This window comes from Falco rusticolus, chromosome 12 (genome assembly GCF_015220075.1).
Source record: "Falco rusticolus isolate bFalRus1 chromosome 12, bFalRus1.pri, whole genome shotgun sequence".
NCBI lineage: Eukaryota > Metazoa > Chordata > Aves > Falconiformes > Falconidae > Falco > Falco rusticolus.
The window spans coordinates 14,046,670-14,066,642 of NC_051198.1; the positions used below are offsets into that span (position 1 = coordinate 14,046,670).

At 34.1% G+C, this 19,973-nt stretch overlaps 1 protein-coding gene across 1 annotated transcript in view; it reads left to right on the forward strand.

Annotated features, from left to right (window-relative positions):
- DNAH8 (dynein axonemal heavy chain 8) overlaps nt 1-19,973 on the forward strand; it is a 137,220-nt gene that overhangs the window by 63,468 nt on the left and 53,779 nt on the right. Inside the window, 10 exon segments of the mRNA XM_037405841.1 lie at nt 1,967-2,213; nt 3,511-3,752; nt 3,830-3,970; nt 7,966-8,203; nt 9,251-9,393; nt 12,706-12,840; nt 15,497-15,619; nt 17,355-17,568; nt 18,119-18,228; nt 18,776-18,939. Coding sequence (XP_037261738.1) covers nt 1,967-2,213; nt 3,511-3,752; nt 3,830-3,970; nt 7,966-8,203; nt 9,251-9,393; nt 12,706-12,840; nt 15,497-15,619; nt 17,355-17,568; nt 18,119-18,228; nt 18,776-18,939 — 1,757 coding nt within the window.

Genomic DNA, 19,973 nt, shown 5'->3' on the forward strand with positions numbered 1-19,973 from the left:
CTAACAACTCAAGAAAAAAAGATCAGACAGTCATTAACAACTGTAAATTGACAAGCTGGAAAGGTAACTAGAGCATTGTTGCTCTTTTGTCTTTTTGTTCTATTCTTTTTTGAGAACACACTTTAATTATTGGTGATAATGTTGCTATTAAACATTATGGGTTTGTTGGTTTCGTGTGTTCTCTGATTCCTTGTTTTTTTCTGCATGCAGGCAACAAGGTGTGAACGCTTTTTCTTGTAATACCATGCTTTAAAGAAGGATCAGCTTTACTTTATTGGCTGTATTACTCATTGAGATTAAGCTTATAGCCTTAATTAGTGAAATGTATTTTTTTTTAATTTCATTAATTGATCAAATTGATTTTGGTTTGTAAAATTTGTCAGCTAAAGAGGAACTATGTTTTCTTCAAATATTCATATTTTACTTATGCTTACTTTTTGAATAATTGTTAAACACTGTTAATGGTTAAGACTAATAACCTTTACCACTTCCAGTGGCTGAAATCTATATTGCTTTAGACTAATTTATTTGTCATTTTCCTGGTTGCCAAGCTAAGAGTACAGCTACAATAACTGACACTTAAGAACATTTTACCCTGTCGAAATATGTTTGCATTTTCTTGAAACACAGCCTCAGAATAGACACTTTCTGAAACTACAGGCCTTGAAGTCCTAGGAGTGTTTCTTGGCTGTAGAGTCATAAATTAGAAACTACATCATTGGCTCTTACAAACTAAGTATCTTAAAAGAAACTAGATGTAAACCAAGAAAAGCAATCTGACCTTTGTGCTTATTACCAGGTGTCTGAAATTTCCAAACTTGTCTACCTTAAAAAGAAAAAAAACCAAAAAAACCCCAACAAAACCAACAAAAAAGCCCTGCCACATGATTTTTTGAATGAGAGCAAAAGATACAGTGCATTACAGTATTCTAAAAAGTGCGACATTCTTCCTTATGTTACTTCACAGCAACTAAAATATCATGTCTCTGTCATCAAAGCAGAGTTATATTTATGGCTCTGCTCAGACTCCACCTAATTTACAGAAGGTTTTGCTCCGCATTCTGCAGGCTGGATCCATATTGTCCTTCACATAGCTTCACACTAATGGCCAGCATAATTTTTACACGGCAGAAAACATTTTTGGCCATCCTGCTTAAAGTCATGTTCACCATTTTATTCATGGCTTAATATTTCAATATTTAATATTCAATATTTCAATACTTAACAAATTCCATCTTCCACTGGGACTAAGAAGTTTGAAATTGTCAAGTTCATGGTGGATTTGATCTTAGTGTAGATTTGTGGTGCCTGTAGATCTTCCTGGACTGATACAAGCCTTTATTCAGCTTGCAGCAGCAGCTATATATGCTTCTCCTTACAACATTCTGTCATCCAGGAGGACTACCACTTATTGGTTCCTTTCGGTTGCTCCAAAAGGAGATAGTTGTGTAGGCAGACTGCCAGTTCCATAGCAAGCCTATAGCTAATAGTAAAAGAAAAACAGAAAATTCAATAAAGAACTCTCCTGAACCTAAACCCATCTGCAATCCTGGAGGAAGTGTGGTCCCTGTGTTTATTTTATATACTCTGGTGTTTTAGTACTGTGGTGATTAGCCATTCCTTTGTTGCCTTAATATTTTGGTAACCATTCATTTTTTCCATTGGAATAATGCAGAAAATCCTTTTTAAAATCTGGTAAATTTATTTTCAGTTTCTTTGAAAAATTTAGGCAAGATTTAGCTGTGTAAACTGTTTTATAGTAAACCTGCTTGGTGCTTAGAAGATCAGGATGTGAAGGTATGTACTATTCCACAAAATACTGGAAATCAGGAAACAAATGCTGATTTCAGTTCTGAGCATATAATTTGTATGTCTAATCCATTTATAATCACTATCAAATGTATTAAAAGCAAGCAAAAATCTTCCCAAAACATTTATTTCTTAAAATATTCTGATTTTTTAATAGTTGTATGAAACTTCTCTAGTACGTCATGGGTTGATGACACTTGGACCTAGTGGATCTGGAAAAACAATGGTCATAAGTATATTAATGAGAGCACTGACAGAATGTGGCCAACCTCATAGGGAACTGCGTATGAACCCTAAAGCTATTACTGCTTCTCAGTTGTTTGGAAAACTAGATGCTGCAACTAATGATTGGACAGATGGAATCTTTTCTGCACTGTGGAGAAAAACACTGAAAGTTAAAAAGGGTATGTAAATACTTTCTTTACAGTATCGTAAACATACCTCTTGAATGATATGTTGAAAAAAGCATCTTGAATTTGCAAATGTAGTGAAGTTCCCCCTTGAGAGAGCATGGATGAGGTTACAGTTCAATCCTCAAGAAAAGGCAACAGTTTAAAAATTTATTATTTCAGTAGTACATCATTAAAAAATTTGTTCATTTCCTAGTGCTTCAGTTCTACAGTAAAGATGTGTTTTTTGGAAGCTGTTGAAGTATAATTTGGATTTACTTGTACTAATTGCACTAGTTTTAAGATAGTGGGTTTTTTCCCATGGTTTTTCATACATTGATTACCCATGTATATATTTCAGTATTTTAGGATTGGGATACTGAAATTCATTTTCACAGTGATTCATTTGTATCTGAAAAAGAACATTTATATTAAAGAACAGGAATTATTGTAGGGAACATTCCTAGAAGGAGGTTCTTTTTTAAAGAAAGTTGAATTTTCTCTATTGGGAAACTTCTATATTTAAAACAAAGCCAGAATTGTAAAATTTGATAGCCAAAATTTAGGCATTTTCATCTATATTTATGTTTCAAAACAACAGAAAAGCAGCTAGATTTTCAGAGTTGATGAGTGATGATAGTTTTCATTAACTTAACTACCATCCTGTTATGTGAATATTCAGTGGCTTTTGTTTAGTGGCCCAAAGAACCTTTATTTTAGCAATAAAATGCTGAATTCCCCATTCACCCTGTGCTGTTAAGGAGGATGGGATGCAGGGAGGAAGGAGGAATTAGATTAGGTTGGGGAGGAAGAAGCTGAGTCTGGAAAAAGAAATGAGGTGGGGGAAAAGTGGTTTAGTTTTTTGTGTTTGTTTCTCGTCATCGAAGTCTATGTTAATTTGCAATAAATTAATTTTCCCTGAGTCTGTTTTGCCTGTGACAGTAATTGATAAGTGATCTGTCTTTACCTCAACTCACAAGCATTTTCACCTTATTTCCTCCCTCTGTCCTGTTGAGGAGGGGGAGGGAAAGAGTGGTGCAGTGTCTGTGAGGCAGCCATCCAAGGTAATCTCACCAAAGATGTCCAACATTATAAAGATATACTTGTGCCCTCATTTGCTGCTAATTGTTTCAAAAATAGTTACTCAAGTATGCAGTTTCTACAGTAATAAGCATCCATGGAGATGGCAGAAATTACAATAAATAAAATACATTTTTATATGTTATTTAAGTTTTAGACCATCTTTTGTAAACTTATTTTCTTGCTTTTTCAGCACGGTGATATGAACTGTATCTCTTGATTATTTTTTCAGGTGAAAATGTGTTTCTGATTTTAGATGGTCCTGTAGATGCAATCTGGATTGAGAATCTAAATTCAGTTTTGGATGATAACAAAACCCTCACTCTAGCAAATGGAGATCGAATTCCTATGTCTCCTACATGTAAACTGTTATTTGAGGTCCACAACATTGAGAATGCCTCTCCAGCAACAGTTTCTCGAATGGGCATGGTCTATATCAGTTCTTCTACCCTCGGCTGGAGACCAATATTGCAAGTAAGATGATCATTTCTGGGTACTCCTAACTTTACATTATACATTTCATACAGAAAAATATTGTGGATGTTTTTCAGGCATGGCTGAAAAAACGTTCTTCTCAAGAAGCTGAAGTTTTACAAAGTTTGTATGATAGAATCTTTGAACCAGCATATAGATATATGAAACTAAACCTTAATCCAAAAATGGAGCTTCTGGAATGTAACTACATTATGCAGGTAAAACAATACTGTGCAAGTCTGTATGAGGTGACTGACTATAGTAAGCATGTAGAAATAGCAAATAGAACATCTAATATCAACAAAATTTAATTTGAAAAGATTGTTTCCTGACAAAGAAAACCTCCAACTCAGCATTTGTTTCTAAGGCACTATAAGAAGAACTGTTACAGATGTGCAGAAGAAAATTTTACTTCTCTTTATTGCTTTCTATGTAGGCTAGTGTTCTGATGACTGGAATTTGCAGGCTTCAGTAAGTTTTCAGAAGCATATGTTTGATAAGCTAGTGGTCTCATTCCACTTCTTTCAATATTAAACAAATTGTGGTAAGGGTCAGTCTAACCCTACAGGTAGGGTCAGCAGTGAGTGTGAAGAATAATTCTAATTATCTTTCTGTCTCCAGATGTGATAGCTGTGATTCTGTCAGTCAGGTCTTCAAGGTCAATGCAGTTATTTTTGCCTGTCTCCTCCTATCAACTGGAATTCTACCTTGAGTGGAGTCCAAACTTCATCAGTGAATTATTAATAATAACATTATGTTTTTGGCAGATTTTGCAAGACTCAGTCCTATGCTGTATGTCTCCAGATGATTTGTTAATAAGTTTGTTGTCATCTGCAGTTTCTAAGTCACCAGAATTTCTGTTTGTCCATGTAATCTGTTTTATACTCACATGCTCATAACAAATCCAGTGGTGCCTTTGAATAAGAGGCTAGACAAGGTAATATTTTGAATAAGACTTCAATTTAATAATAGTCAATTTGCACCCAGTATTTCTTTACTATTTATTAGGGATTTAGTTTCAGATTTTCAACAGTTTGAAAATATTGCTGCAAATAATGTTCACAGTAAATGCTGCAAAGATTAGCTGTGCAGTATTAAACGGAATTAGGATATCTATAGAATTGAAGTCCACAGGCAGAAAGTATGTAACTTTCCAATTATGATGATAAACAGGATGGACATGCTATACACAAAATTTTTAGAGAAAGATATTTTTTTTCTTCTACTTCTGTTATCTGTGAAACCTCTGACTGAATTGATGTTATCTTCATGGAAGACTTTTCCTGGGACTAGAAGTTTCTATGTTATTTTTGATTAGGGCTTATTAGGAAGTGTGAGCAAGTCAGTGTTCTACTCTGTTTGGTCAGGGAAATATTTTCCTGATTTAACCTTTGTTGAATGTTTCTTCCTGTGAATGAAAATCTCTAGCAAGTTTCTTTTTATTTACAGTATAAATAACCCTTAGTGGATCTCCATTCTGGGGCTTACCTAAGAACCTGTGAGACCAGAGCTTTTACCCTACTTGATCATTGCGCAGATTCCCTTCCTCACTTGCTTCCCCCACCTCCAGTGTTATATTCACTTAGTCTTGATTTCTTCTCCCATCAAGGATTTTATTCTTGGTGTGGTGAAGTAGGGCAGAAAGTCATGTTGGTTTCTGTGCTGTGCAGCTGCTTGCAGCTACCAGGATTGGGCATTAATTGACAAGGTTTCTTGACAACATTCTGCATTAGTCTACATACGTCTGATTTCAAGGATCTTCCCCCATTTCCTGGATCTTTCCTCTAACAAGAATGTTCACCAAATTATTTCTGGGCCCCATTTTTTCCCTAAGACCACTTCTTTTGGAAACTCTTCCACACCACCTCTCCTTTTAAGATCCTGGTTTTGCCATAAATGGTCTCTGTGCAGAAGCACTGTACCTTATCAGCCCCCTGACTGCTGGCTCCTTTCTGTATCTCTTTATCAATTGTGGTGTTCAGGATGTCCTGCTTTTTTGTAGGTCAGGTGTTTTCAAAATGTATAACCATCTCAAATCTGTTGCGTATAGCAGATAGCAGACTTGTATTTGACTTACAAAGTTCAGTTTTGGATGTACAACCAAACATTCACATGTACCCAATTATCTGCCATTTCTTAGCATTCACTATTTAAGTTGCTTTTCCATCTCCAACAGCTTCATAATGGTTTTATATAAAAAGTGATCTCACCTTTGCTTTCCTCTGTGTAACTTCCACTGACTTTCTGTTTACTATCCTCTGGTCCACCTCCTTAGGTAGAAAAATATAATTTACCATAGGGGATTCAACACATGTTTTTCTTAGAGTTATCCTGCCTTACAAGCCTATTGGAAAAGTCAATAAATGTGTAGCTGAAGGAAATCTGATAGATATGGTCTGCATGAAGGAACACAGGTGTTCAATAAAGTTCTTTACCAGAGATTTACATGGAAGCTAAGCAGTCATAGCAGAAGATAGGAGATTCATTTCTAGATAAATACCTGATTAGAAGATAGGAAATGTGTGACTGGAGCATCAGTTCTTTGGAAGGACAGAGGTTACCATTGATCCGAAGGTACTTTTGCTGGGACCAATGCTGTTCAAAATGTTCATAAGCAATTTGGAAAACTTTTAGTTTAAGGAGTTTACTGATGATACTAAATTATTTAGAGAAGTAAGGACAAAGCAGCTAACCATGAAGAACTCTAGGCAGACTTTATGAGACTCAATAAACAGGTAATAAAATGGGAATTGAAATTCAGTGTAGATAAGCATAAAGGGGTTCACACAGGGGAAAAAACAAACTGTTCAGAGCCATGAATAGCAAACCTACAGAACATCTTGCCAGACAGTGTTATAGGTGATAAAAGTTTATGTAGGTTCAAGACCAGTCTTGATATTTTCAGGGTGGAAAAGTCTGTAGAGGATTTCTAAACCCATGAAAAGTGTATTTGGTTCAGAAAACCCCACTCGGAAGAGATTACCAGCAGGAAGTACCACCCCTAGTACCACCACAAGCTGAAAGAGTTTTTTCTTTGTTTTTACTCTTCTCTAAGGGTCCACTTTTGGTCACTATTGCAGATGAGATGCTGGGCAAGCTGAAGTTTTGATCTGATTTGTGGCAAACGTTTGTGTGTGTTTATAAGTCAGTTTAATTTTTTTCCATTTTCTTTCTTCAAAAACTTGTTACAGAACATTGCTAAGACCCAGAGGATCATGGGAAATTTTGGACTTGAGCTTGTATTTGAGGGAGAAAAAAGATTTTGTTCAGATAAGCTGGGACACAGCCTGTCCTGGAAATAAATAATTCTATTGTCCTCTAAAGAAAAGAAGTGACATTATTGTAATGTTGTGACATGTAATATTTCTTTTTATACTGAACTTTAAAGTAATCAGAAGTGTTCTAAGTCCTTTAGGCTACATTGAAAGTATATCTTACTGCATTACTTCCTACTTTAAGTATGAGATCCAAGACAGCATGAAGAACACTAATTCCAAGAGCTGATTGAAAATCTGCTTCACTGTTAAAAAAACATATTTTGAAGCAAAGTCCTTGACACTGCCTTGTATAGAAAAGGGAATATTAGTGACGTTATCTAAGACATTCAAACATCTGGTTTCATGAGTGACATCACAAAATTGTAGCTAGCAAGTTACTAGATTTCTGGAATATGGAATCTAGTTCCTTAGAATCATAGAGTGAGGCAATCATAAAATAGGATATTGTAATCTATTTTTAAAAACACAAAATGGAAGTTAATGTGATAGATACTTTAATTGACTGTAATTGAGATGAATACAATAGACAGATGTGGAAAATTCTTCCATGGCTAAAGATGGAAAGAGATGGATAGGCCCCACCTACTTTTGGAGTTCTGAATATCTGACTAAATATTATAAAATCCCTTGAAAAGCTGTTCTGATACCCTAGCTCTTAAATAATATTTATTATATAGTCACAATTTTAAAGGACAGTTGATGATCAAGTTACTTACATAATTTTAAAAATTTTTCCAGTTTTTTATACATATCTTTAACCCATTTTCTTTGGTTTGTAGTTCTGAATTTTATGTTATTCTTTGTACCCTGTATTGGTTTTCAAATTAGAATTTAAAGTTTAAATACATATAAATAATGCATGTGCACCTATGCATAAAATTTAAAAATTATTATGTAATATATTCTTAATGCATGATATTTTAATGTATTTTCAGTCTATTAATCTTCTGGAGGGTTTGATTCCATCAAAGGAAGAAGGTGGTTTATCAAGTATATTTCATCTGCATAAATTGTTCTGCTTTGCAATAATGTGGAGTTTAGGTGCCCTTCTGGAGTTGGACAGTAGAGATAAACTTGAAGCCTTCATTAGAGCTCATGATAATAAATTAGACTTACCAGAAATCTCCCTTGGCACCAGTCAAACAATGTATGAGTTTTATGTTACTGATTATGGTAAGTAAAAGTGCTAACATTCTGTTTTATAGTGGCATTTTAAAATTTATTATAGCTTCTTTGAAATTTAAAATTACTCCTTTAGTCCTTATTATACAGTCATATGAGTGGAGATTTTTGATGACAGTATAGTAGTAACACAGATTCTGTGTGCAATGGCTCTGCAGATGTGAGAATTCAGAAACAAGGGATAGAGTACTCATTGGTAACATTTTCTTATTTCTTTTGGTTTTAATTTCATTCTTGCACATTTCTTTCCTATGAACCTAACAAGCTTACAATTTTTAGATAATTTCTGCTTAAGCTGATTTAGTCTAAATTAACATTAATTTTGTATTTAACTTTCTCACAGATAATATTTTTGTTTAAAAATATAATCTGATTTTAATTCCACTTAATAATTATTATTTATCCATGCCTGATAATCAGTAATAAATCTTACAGTTTTATAAACTGTAGTAGTGTGATATTTTGAATATTGTGAATATTATTTTGAGTAGTGTGTAGGTATTTTCCATAATGAATTTATAGCTTAAGTAACACACACACAACCAACGTCACAAAGATCTTGCTGTTCTTTCAGAATATATTCTCACTTGAATATATCTATTTCTCTTGTATCAAAAGTCAGGTTATTATTTTTTTTGCCAGCCATGTTAATTTAGTGTACATATACGCAATCCATACTCCCATGTCCTATAATTTTTCACCAGCAGTGTGAGAACGAGTTTCTAAGTAAACATTCCTTTTGGTTGGGGTTTTTTGTTTGTTTGTTTGTTGTTTTTTTTTTTTTTTTTAATTTAGATAGCTATATATAACTTCAAGAAATATGTGTATATTCAGTAGGATTGTAGATTAATTAGAGTTCATGACTAAGTACATCCTTTGTTAGATGTGTTTTATCTAGATTCGAGAAGATTTATCCTTTTTTATACTTTCTAGTACTTCCTCCATTAGCTCTATGATTAAGTTGGTTTTTTGTGTGCTAACAAGAACATGATCAAAATATGGTGAGATATTTTCCTCTTTTTTTTTTGGCCAATTCAGGTGACTGGGAGCACTGGAATAAAAGAGTTCAGGAATACGTTTATCCAACAGATCATGTCCCAGACTATGCATCTATTCTTGTTCCAAATGTTGATAATGTCAGAACTCAGTTTTTAATAAACACAATTGCAAAACAACAGAAAGTAAGTACAAGATTATTTATTTAAGTATATACCTACTATACGAAATAAATAGAAACTTAAAGTAACTGGGGGTTGCAGTCATTCTCCATATTCTCTCTTTAGTCATTGCTTGCCAGGTGCATTCATAATTTACATATTGGAGAGAACATTCCTCATACAGCTTTAACTAGTAAGGAACAATCTGGTGTCGTGGCTTTTGACTCAGGCCACATTAAACAATAGTTATTAAAACATATATAGGCCTATTTTCAAGCAGAGGAAGATCTGGAAAATACATGTTTTGCTTTAGCACAGTGCTCTTAATAACCCTGGAAACTTCCTATGGAAATCTCTGTCAGCTTGTGAAACAGAAGTCAATGGGCTCCCTCCTACTGAGCTGGAGGCAATATCAGAAATACCACAAGTGCATGAGCCAGTGCTGGAACCTCTTTTTTTCTGTAAAATTCTAGGATTTGGACAGAAAACTTGTTGATTTGGTTTGATGAAACTGTTCCAGAGGTCATAATGTGTCTGTGTCTTTGATGTATCTGACACAGATTATGAAAACGCACAAAATCTTTGTATTTGGAAAAACATTATTAACCTTTGTACATTAATGCCTTGGGAGATATTGGTTGTATTTCCAAGTACATTCTTTTGGCCACCATTGCCATAGAAATAACAAACATTTGCATCTTCCAAAAAGAGTCCCTAAAACCTGGCATTTTCCACAATTTAGTTTTTCTGTGGTGTACAGTTTATATCTTACTTTCTTTAGTTGAAAAGTTTCAGTATTCAGTGTGCAGTTGGACTTGTCTGTACTTCGCTGTTGATCAGAATGTTCCCCTTCAAGGAAGCAGTCAGCTTTGTTTTCAAGCATTTTTTTTTTTCATTTGGTAAGGTTTGATTTAATCACATATTGAACTGTGATAGAGAAATATCTAGATATTTTTTTTTTCTCCCCTGGATCAGATCACAGCAGCATGAACTTTCTTTCTAACTACAGCTGAATTACATGCACTAGATGAAACCAAAGTGGTGTTTTACAGGTCTGACTTCCTTTGTTGGTTCCGTGAGTTTCTTACTATCATCTGTGCTATGATGTTGGATGTTCAAAAACAGGATGAAGAATAAGACCTTGTGGTATCATTGTGGCTATCTGTTGGAGAGCATTAATTTAAAGCAGGATCTAGTCAGTCAGGAGTATTTGAGCATGTCAAATCTGCATTATCAACTTTTGCAAACTGATTAAATTCCTTTTATGGGGTGGATATAATAATTAAGATAATACCATCTGTCAAAAAGGTAGGATGAAAATCTGAGGTACAAAAAAAGAATGGAGGAGTCTTAAGTGTCTGAAAATGAGAAAAGGGAGCAAGGTTCTTATCTAGCTCACTTTCATGAGATTAAGTTGGTGATTTCTATAAAAGGCTTAAGAGAAAAGAAGGAAGTATTAATCCTTTGGTTCAGCAACTTTCTGATTTAGATTCAGATTTTACCAAGACAATAAGGAAATGAGGAAAGACTTTCTTCTTTCTCAACACGTTTTTTTTTTCAGGGAAATGATACTTAGTATACAGATTAACCAGAAAAAAAAGGTCTATAATATTATATATTTAAATGTAAAGAGAAAGCTGAAATGAAATACCTGCTATCAAAAATACCAGCTTGAAACAAGAATTTTCTGCACCTTTAATTATAAGGAATAAGCTGCCAGAGAAGCGTAAAAATTCTTTGAAAAATACAAATATATATAGTGAGGCATACATTAAGATATCGTGAGTTGCAAGAGAAAAAAGTACCATATCAGAAGCATCAAATGCTCCTGTCGTATGTACTGCAGTGATAAAGAGACAGAATAATTATATTCTTATCAAAAGGGAGTTTGTTTCTGATAATAACACAATCAGTAAGGGGAAACAAATTTTGAGAAAAATTCCAAGATTTCCTAACTGTTCTGTGAACGTCCTTGGCCAAAATCTGCATTGTCCAAGCTTGATATCCTGAGTGATCTAAAGGCCCTATGCAAGAGCAATCTTGTTAAAAATATTCTGAAAAAAACGCATTGGTTTCATATTCCTGCATGGCTGTTTACAGAAAGAGGCACGTCCATGAGCAGGCAGGCAGCGAAATTCAGTGCAAAAAGCACAGGTCAAATTTGGTTCAAATTCTGAAAAACATACTTCTGTTAGAAGACACATGGACTCTTTAAGGATCCAGAAGGCCTTTCTTGCTAGGTCAGTTTATGTCAGTGTAATTAGGTTGGAGAACCTGGGTAATAGACATAAAATTCCAGTTTAGGAGGAGGGGTGGATAGGGACCACTGTTCCTTAAAGGAAGGATGGTGTTCTTTTGAGGAACGTTGAAGAATAACTGCCAGCTTTGAAAACAGGTAATGTGCCTTTGTTGCTTTTAAGTAGGCGTGCTGCTCAGTTCCTTTTGTGAGCGGAGCATAAAACACATTCCAGAGTTAAATTGTTTCCTCTCCTACGAGTTTCATGGGCCTTTCTAACAAGGGACATGAGCAGTATAATATCACTGCAAATCAATTTTATGTATCTCCTCAAACATTCAGTTTAGAGAAAAAGATTGGGTCAGGTATTTCAGACAATATATAGAAACATAAGAGGAGCTTCAAAAAGGACTGCATTTCCAGAGGTGGAAAGCAACAGCTTTTTATTAATCTAATTGTTTCCCAACTTTACTAACATTCACCACAAAGCTATAAATGTTTCTGGGTCAGCTAAGACTTCTGTACACAGTTCAGTATCTGTTATTCTTATTTGTAATTATTGTTACATCATGTTTTTACAGACCTGTAGAGTACCTCTTTTAGTAATATGCTTGAGAGGGGATATAGCTAAACCTAATCTACACTGTATTGTTGATTTAAAGACAGTGCTGGGAAGAAGGAATTCTATTACAAGCATGTGTCAAAAGGATACCTATAGCCAAATCAAACAGCAGAATTTTATATTTAAATTAAATGTCACAGACTACTTTCCATAGTAAAGAAAGCTTTTTCAGGGTCATCCACTACAAAAGACTGCTGTAGTGACTGTGTTGGTAAGTGGACAAAGTTAGGCAACTGGAAAAAAAACCTCTAGTTCATTCCCATTTCACCCTTTCTCTTTTGACTGTAAATAATGTTCTTGGAGAATCTGGGTGGGATGAAAAACACAAACTGTGTCACTGCATATGGAGACACAAAAAACCTAACAGAATAATGTATCATTCAAAAGTAGACACAGAAAGTATCCTTTTCTCTAGAAAAGGTCTGTTATATGTATTTAAGTTTTGACAGTACTTATGCGATGTAAATATCTGTTACAGGCAGTTTTGCTCACAGGAGAACAGGGAACTGCAAAGACAGTCATGATTAAGGCCTATTTGAAGAAATATGACCCAGAAGAACATTTGTCAAAATGTTTAAGCTTTTCATCTGCCACAGAACCATTTATGTTTCAGGTAAAAATGTAGATTTTAAGCAATTCCTGCATAAAATTTCCTTGCTAAGTATTTAAAGTGTACTTAATTCTGATCATAAAAGAAGTGATTTAGATATAAAGTCTAAAGGACCTTTTCCCTCTTTTTCCTTAACTCACTTAAACACTTCAGAATGTTCCACAAAAAATAAATTTTGCAGATCAGAATAAAAAATAGTCACACATAGAGATACATCTATTTATGATTGCTGTGGAATTCTAATAATCCATTTTTTGCTGAAGACCTTTCCTTTTCATTTTAGAATAACCAAAATTTTTGGTTATACTTCAGTTTTTTTCTTGATTTTGTCTTTTATAACTGTAAATTTTATTTTTGTTGAATAAAACCAGATTTCAACTCATAGATCCTCTTATTTTTCCCCAGCTCAGCAGGGACTACAGCCTCAGAAATCCAACCTTTAAGGTCCCCTGGCATGGCAACTTTGTTGAGATTTCCCTTTCCCAATATAACTGCTAAAAATCTACACAAATAGAAAAAAATACTACAGATAATATTTTCAAGTGATTGAAAGGATGATTTATGCCACTTTGGTATGGTTCAGTACTACTAATTTGCTAGAATGTGATCCTGTAAGTTGAATTGGCTTCATTACAAACTCAAAGCAATGAATTCATGGTGACAGTCCTCCAGTAAGATAAATCATCTTGGAATATTTCTTGATTGAAAACTCTGCTCATGGAACAAGCCTTGCAAACTCTATTCCAAAATCTAGTGTCTCTTTTGAAAAGATGATGTAAATGTTATTAAGAAAATGGTGAAAAATAATGGCTTGAACATCTATTTCTTAAAATTCCAAACCAATGGAATATCTGCTGAGCTCTTCTGTTATGCATAAAATCTCATGGCGTGGTTTGTGTCAAACTGTGAGACAGAATAAGCCAGGCATCCTTTCGTGCATGCAAGATCAACTGAACAGTCAGTATCTCTGTCTCAGTGTCCATTACACAGTGTATTATGGGTCTCTAGAACATTACGGTCTTGAAAACAAAACCCAGACTTCGTCCTCTCTGGTACAGTCTGTGGAAGGATCTTACTGTGTCTTGTCTCTGCTACAGTCCTGTAATACCCCAGAAGATATGCTCTTTCTTTTCAGCTAGCTAGCTGAATACATAGCTCACTCTGCTCATTTCCAAGAGATGTAGCAGAAAATCACTTGAAATACTTCTAAACACTTGAAAGACACATTTAAAATAGCTTTTTAATTTTGAGTCATCATTCTGATGATATTTGAAAGACTGGATGATTTTGGATGTGTTAAATGTGCTACAAAGTTCTTGATTTCTTATATAATCACTTTCTCTTAGCAGTTTCTGGTTTTCACCTTAATCACATATCTCCAAAGTGGCACATTAATGCTAACAGTGTTCTATATGTGCTTATCTTAGAACACTCAGATAATTATTTTCTGTTGTGAGAAGACAGGGCAGAAGCATTAGACAAAATTTGTATCTTTCTGTTTCAAAAAGGCTATTCATGCTTCTATTTTTATGACGGCATATGCCACATTCCTCATATAGGGTGGCATTTATGCTTGTAAAACTAAAAAAATATTTCTCTAAGAAAGACTTTTGCTACTGTCTTGTAAGGTATTTATTTTGCCATTGTTTATGTTCCAAGTACCTTTAGAAAGACTGTAGAGCTTTGAAGATGTATTTCAATGTCTTGTCTATTGCATTCTCCTTCTTATTTAATTCAAAACTCAGTCTTAAAAGATTATTGCCACCAAAATGTTAAAATACTGCATTACTTGGCTTACAACATACCTGGGAAATCATTGTAAAAGGAATGGGTTTTTTTTTAAATTGCCTATATATGGTTTGCAGTTGTACTGCAAATATAAAAGAACTGAGCTTAGCTAGGGGAAATCCAAAGCAATCGTAATTTTCAGACAGTGCATGACAAAGTGTCTGAAAGTAGATTCCATTCCTTTCCAGAGCTACCCTTTGGAAAGGAGATTCTTAAAAAGTTTCTAAATAAGTCCAGTATTTATAAAAATTATGCTGTAGATAATGAAAATATTATTTCTGCTTGTTGATATTCTAACTTGCCCATAATTAATACAGTTTTGATAAATCCTTCATTTCTCAAATTGTGTGTGCTATGTTCCCACTGTTTCTTACTGATTTGAGAAGCAAAAGAGAAAACAAGATGTGCAATAAAATTCACAACTTCTGATCTATTAATTTTCTTTTAGCAATTTCTCTTGCATTAATCTTGATGTGTTTGAAAACTGAAATACAATTCACAAGAAGATGTAATATTTCATACAGACGTAGGGTATCATACTAAAGTTAAGGTCATTTTTGTTTGCTGACTCCATGATAATAATTAGCTTCAATACTAATAATTAAATAATGTCCAAGTTTGAAAATGTTTAAAAAAACTTCTTTGGTAGCCAGAGGTGAGTTGCAGTCCTAAGGCCAGGGAATTACGTAGGAATGAGTATGAGGAACAGGGGGAATAGGGTTCCTTAATAATGAATTAAAGACAAAACTACCAACAAAAAGAGGAAACCACTGGATAAGTGTTATAGCAGAAAGCAGTAACACATTTTTTAATAATACATTTTAAATATTGTTGCTTTAGATGCAAACCAAAAACTTTCATTAATTTTTAGAGGGCAATAGAGAGTTATGTGGACAAACGCATTGGAAATACTTATGGACCTCCTGGAGGCAGAAAAATGACTGTTTTTATTGACGATATCAATATGCCATTTATCAATGAATGGGGAGATCAGGTAACTTTAAGAAATATGACTTATTCTCAAATTGTTGTGCTTTTATATATATACACACACACAAATCAGTGGACTCCCTCAATATTTTAATTAACTGTAATTATTGCAAATACTTTCTAATTATGGTACACCAATTAAGAAAAAATGAGAGCAAATTAGATTTACTGAAGAGACATGTAGGATAATGGTATCATATCTTGCATTATCTCTACTTTCTCATGTTTTCGTAAGACTAAATAAAAAGTGTCACTGTACTCAAGTACCATATTATTAATTTCAAGATTGGCATTCATTTGAGAGCAACAGAAAACAAACTTTCTGCAAAACAGAAGTGTAATGATTTGGAGAAAGTAATAAAGTCTGTGTCCAAATTCAAGGGTAACACACTGACTTGTAAACTGGATTAAAGATTTTTGGCTTTTGATAAGCCCATCTACAGTCTGGGTGTGTAACATTCATATGCCTGTACAGGCCCAAAACATAGTAGGTCGGAAGTATTTCCAGCCCAGGATGCTAGGTCTTCTGGAATCTCTATTCTAACATGAAGACCAAGTATACTTACATGACTTTTTTAATTTGCTCAGAGTAAATAACAAATGAGAAACCTGGGGCTTCTGTACACTTTTGGATGCTCAGGCTCTCTGGCTTCTGTGAGGCTCACAGTTCGGATTAAAGCTGTTCATAGCATTGAACTGGTTTGTTAACAGTGTGGGTCTAGTCATGACAGTAGTCTTGGGCATGTATTTACGTAGCAGTATGAATATAAACAAATCTATGTAGACTGAATAGTTCATCCTCTTGACTTTAGAAGGCTATTTTTGTCAAAACGAAAGCCAAGCCTGTGTTTTTAGTGTCTCTGAAGTGGAACCTGGCCTTCTACCTAAATGCCAATATGTTTCTATTATTTGATTTGCATTGTGTGGTCTCACTTGAAAGAACTTTAATGGTTTTCTTTATTGAAATTGAAACTAGCATTGAATAAGTCACAACACTGAGCTGCTTGACCATAGTCTAGATCATAGGTGGCTGTGTTTGAGGAAAAGCCCTCACAGGCCCAGGCAGTGTTCAGTGATAGGAATGATCTCCATTATGGACCTCCTCTAGGTCTTTTGTTATAGCCCCAAGACATTGTTGAAATATTTTTAAAGGGATGATGGTTTGTGATTGGTGCCTTGCTGCATATCATGTGGCTTTGTTGGGGTATGTGAGCACAGGAGGCTTTTTGAATATCATTTGAACAGTTACTATGGGGACAAACCCTGATGCTTCCTGATACATGCAGATGCTGTAGAGTGGAATGTGGAGTGAATAAACTTTTGAGGATAAACAGCTTCCTGTTTCAAAAAAAAGTTAATGTTTTGCTTCAAAGGAGGCCTAAGGAAGAACTGAAAGGCATAACTTGAAAATCTGGAGCTGAATGTCCAGGACCAAAATTTGGAAAAGACCCAATTTTTTTTCCAGTTCATTGCCTTAACTTTATTTAGTTAAAAGGAACACCAACACATTTTGTTGATATTAGATAGTAGTACAACACTGAAAGAATTTTCCTGTTGCTTAATATCATGTAAACCAAGATGTCCCATATGACTAAGGAAGATATTTTAATCTGAGTTTAGATTAAAGTTAAAACCTCTCTCTAGGGATTAGTGGTACAGTTACAAGAAGAAATTAAAATATCAGGGTATGTTTTTTTCTTATTTGATTTTCCATCTGTACAAATTACATAAACTTACAGGTAACAAATGAAATTGTTCGTCAGATGATGGAAATGAAAGGAATGTACAGCTTGGATAAACCTGGAGACTTCACTATAATTGTAGATGTACAATTAATAGCAGCAATGATACATCCTGGAGGAGGCCGTAATGATATTCCCCAGCGTTTAAAAAGACAGTTTTGTGTATTCAATTGTACATTGCCATCCAATGAATCCATCGACAAAATTTTTGGTACTTCTTTCTCTCATTTTAGTACAATTATTTTTTTTCATAATTAGCTTAAAATGTATAAAAGTCTGTTCTCTTTGTCACTTCCACCATGCAAATTCAGAGTACTTCTAATAAAACAACTGAAGCTGTATTACAGCAAAAATAGTGCTGTGGAGGAGAAATTAACCCCTTGAAATGCTTATTTTTCTACTTTTGGACAAGAAAAATATTTACTAAGAAAGTAATGGCATTTCCTGGAAGAATATGAGCACTGCTATTACTATGTAGGTTATACTTTAATGTCTGTGCTGTCTGAAATGCCTTCTGTTGTTAAAGTTCTCAATTCTGTTAACTTTGTCAATATAGCATATTGTTAAAAAACCCAGCACTTGCTGCCAGCTGTTTCTATTCTTTTTCAGAAAAGCCACGGACAAGAGAGACAAAACTATTTAATCTGTAATTTGAAAGCAAATTAATGTTTTATATAAGGACTTACATGTCTTGCTCACAACCTAGCTTATTATATCCTACAATCTGAGATTAACTCTATATGGCATTTTTTTCTTTTCAGGTATTATTGGCTGCGGATACTTTCATTCCTGTAGAAAATTCAACCCTGAAGTATGTGATATGGTGAAAAAATTAGTCCCAACAGGCAGAATATTGTGGCAGTGGACAAAGGTATAAATTACAGAGAAAGTTTATCACAATCAGTCTAAAGAGAGTACCTATTAATGCAATTTAGGCACATACTCGTTGACAATGTATCTATAATGAGAAAAAAAAACAGGAGAAAGATGGTCTGAGAAAGTTTTGGAGATATAATCTGGAAAAAATCAGATTTCAGTATACAAGGCAGATGAATGGAAATATCAATCCATTCTTTCCTATAGATTTATTCGTGTTACCCAAAGCTTTAAATACTATTGCTAAGGAACAGGCAGTGAAATTATTTATAAATTATAATGTTTAATTTATAAGGCCCAGAACAACATATGAAATAATTACATGTTATAAGAGTTGAAGTTTTAAATTTAGTGCTAGATCCTGCTTCCAAACAAATGAGATATATTTATGACTTCTTAGTTTGTCCACAGTATTATGTGTGAAAATTAGTAGTTTTGTTATGTATACATTTTATGTTATTAATTATACATTTATAATTTATATTTTTCTTGATTCCTTCTAAATGTTACTGGGTTTTAATATTAACAATATTTTTCTTTAGACAAAGATGCTTCCTACACCATCTAAATTCCACTATATCTTCAACCTTCGAGACCTTTCTAGGATTTGGCAGGGAATGTTAACTATAAAGGCAGAAGAATGCAACAGCAGCGCTGTCCTGCTAACACTTTTTAAACATGAATGTACCAGAGTAATTGCTGACAGGTATAATAACTATAACTTTTTATATTTAATAGGTTTAGACATTTACTTAATTTATGTTCATCAATTTGTATAACTGTAAGCCTTCTTAATATGATAACCCTTTTTTCTGGTTTCAGCTGTGATAGAGTTAATTTTCTGCTTTCAAGTTAGGAGCAATATTACTGACATTTACTGAAATGTTCTTATATTTTTGTATTTGTTCTGGGGAATTTAAAAATACATGAAAGATATGTATTTGTACAGTTATGTTCTATATTGGGGGGTGGGGGGAGAGTGTTGCCATCCAGTGTCATCTTCCATGCTGCTTTTAGATTCTATAGTGGTTAGTATTAGAATGTCATCACTAAGAACCTCAAACAATAATGAAGTATATAATATATATCTAGGCTTTCTCTATACCACAGTTCTTCAGGATTCTTTGTCTTATTTGAAAACGCAGAGCACTGTGTACATCTTTTTAATGTTTCGCCTACTTTCCTCTAAGTTGTATAACTGAAAAGGAAAAGAAGTAAAGATTAAAATTTCTTTTTTCTGTAGTTTGACATTCGAAGTTGGCATTTCCTTTTTCTGGGGTCAAGGTGGTTATCGCCTTTTATGTTTATCAGTTACTACTGAGTATCATTCTTGATTACTTCTCAGATAATCACAGCCATAGATAATTAGAGTCATCAAAGATCTTGATCTTTATTAAAATAGTCTTGAACCAATCAAGTGAGGATGATACAGTTTAAACAATTGAATGTAGTCACTAGTATTTGTATTTGCAGTCTTTTATTTCAATTTGCAGTAGTCTGCCCGGCCCCCTCCTCCCCACAGTGTTTATCCCCCTCTGTTAATTATAGATTTTGATGTAAGAGGGATTGAGAAAGAAGTCGGGTTGTAGTGACGTACATTATCTTCCTTTCACTATTCCTTGTCTCATTGCAGTTTCATAGGCAGTACTGTAATAACATAAATTATGCTATTGTGTGGCAGGTTGAAAGATGAAAAAGGTCACTCAGCAATGTCTTTTTCAGAAATCATTCATCCTTTTT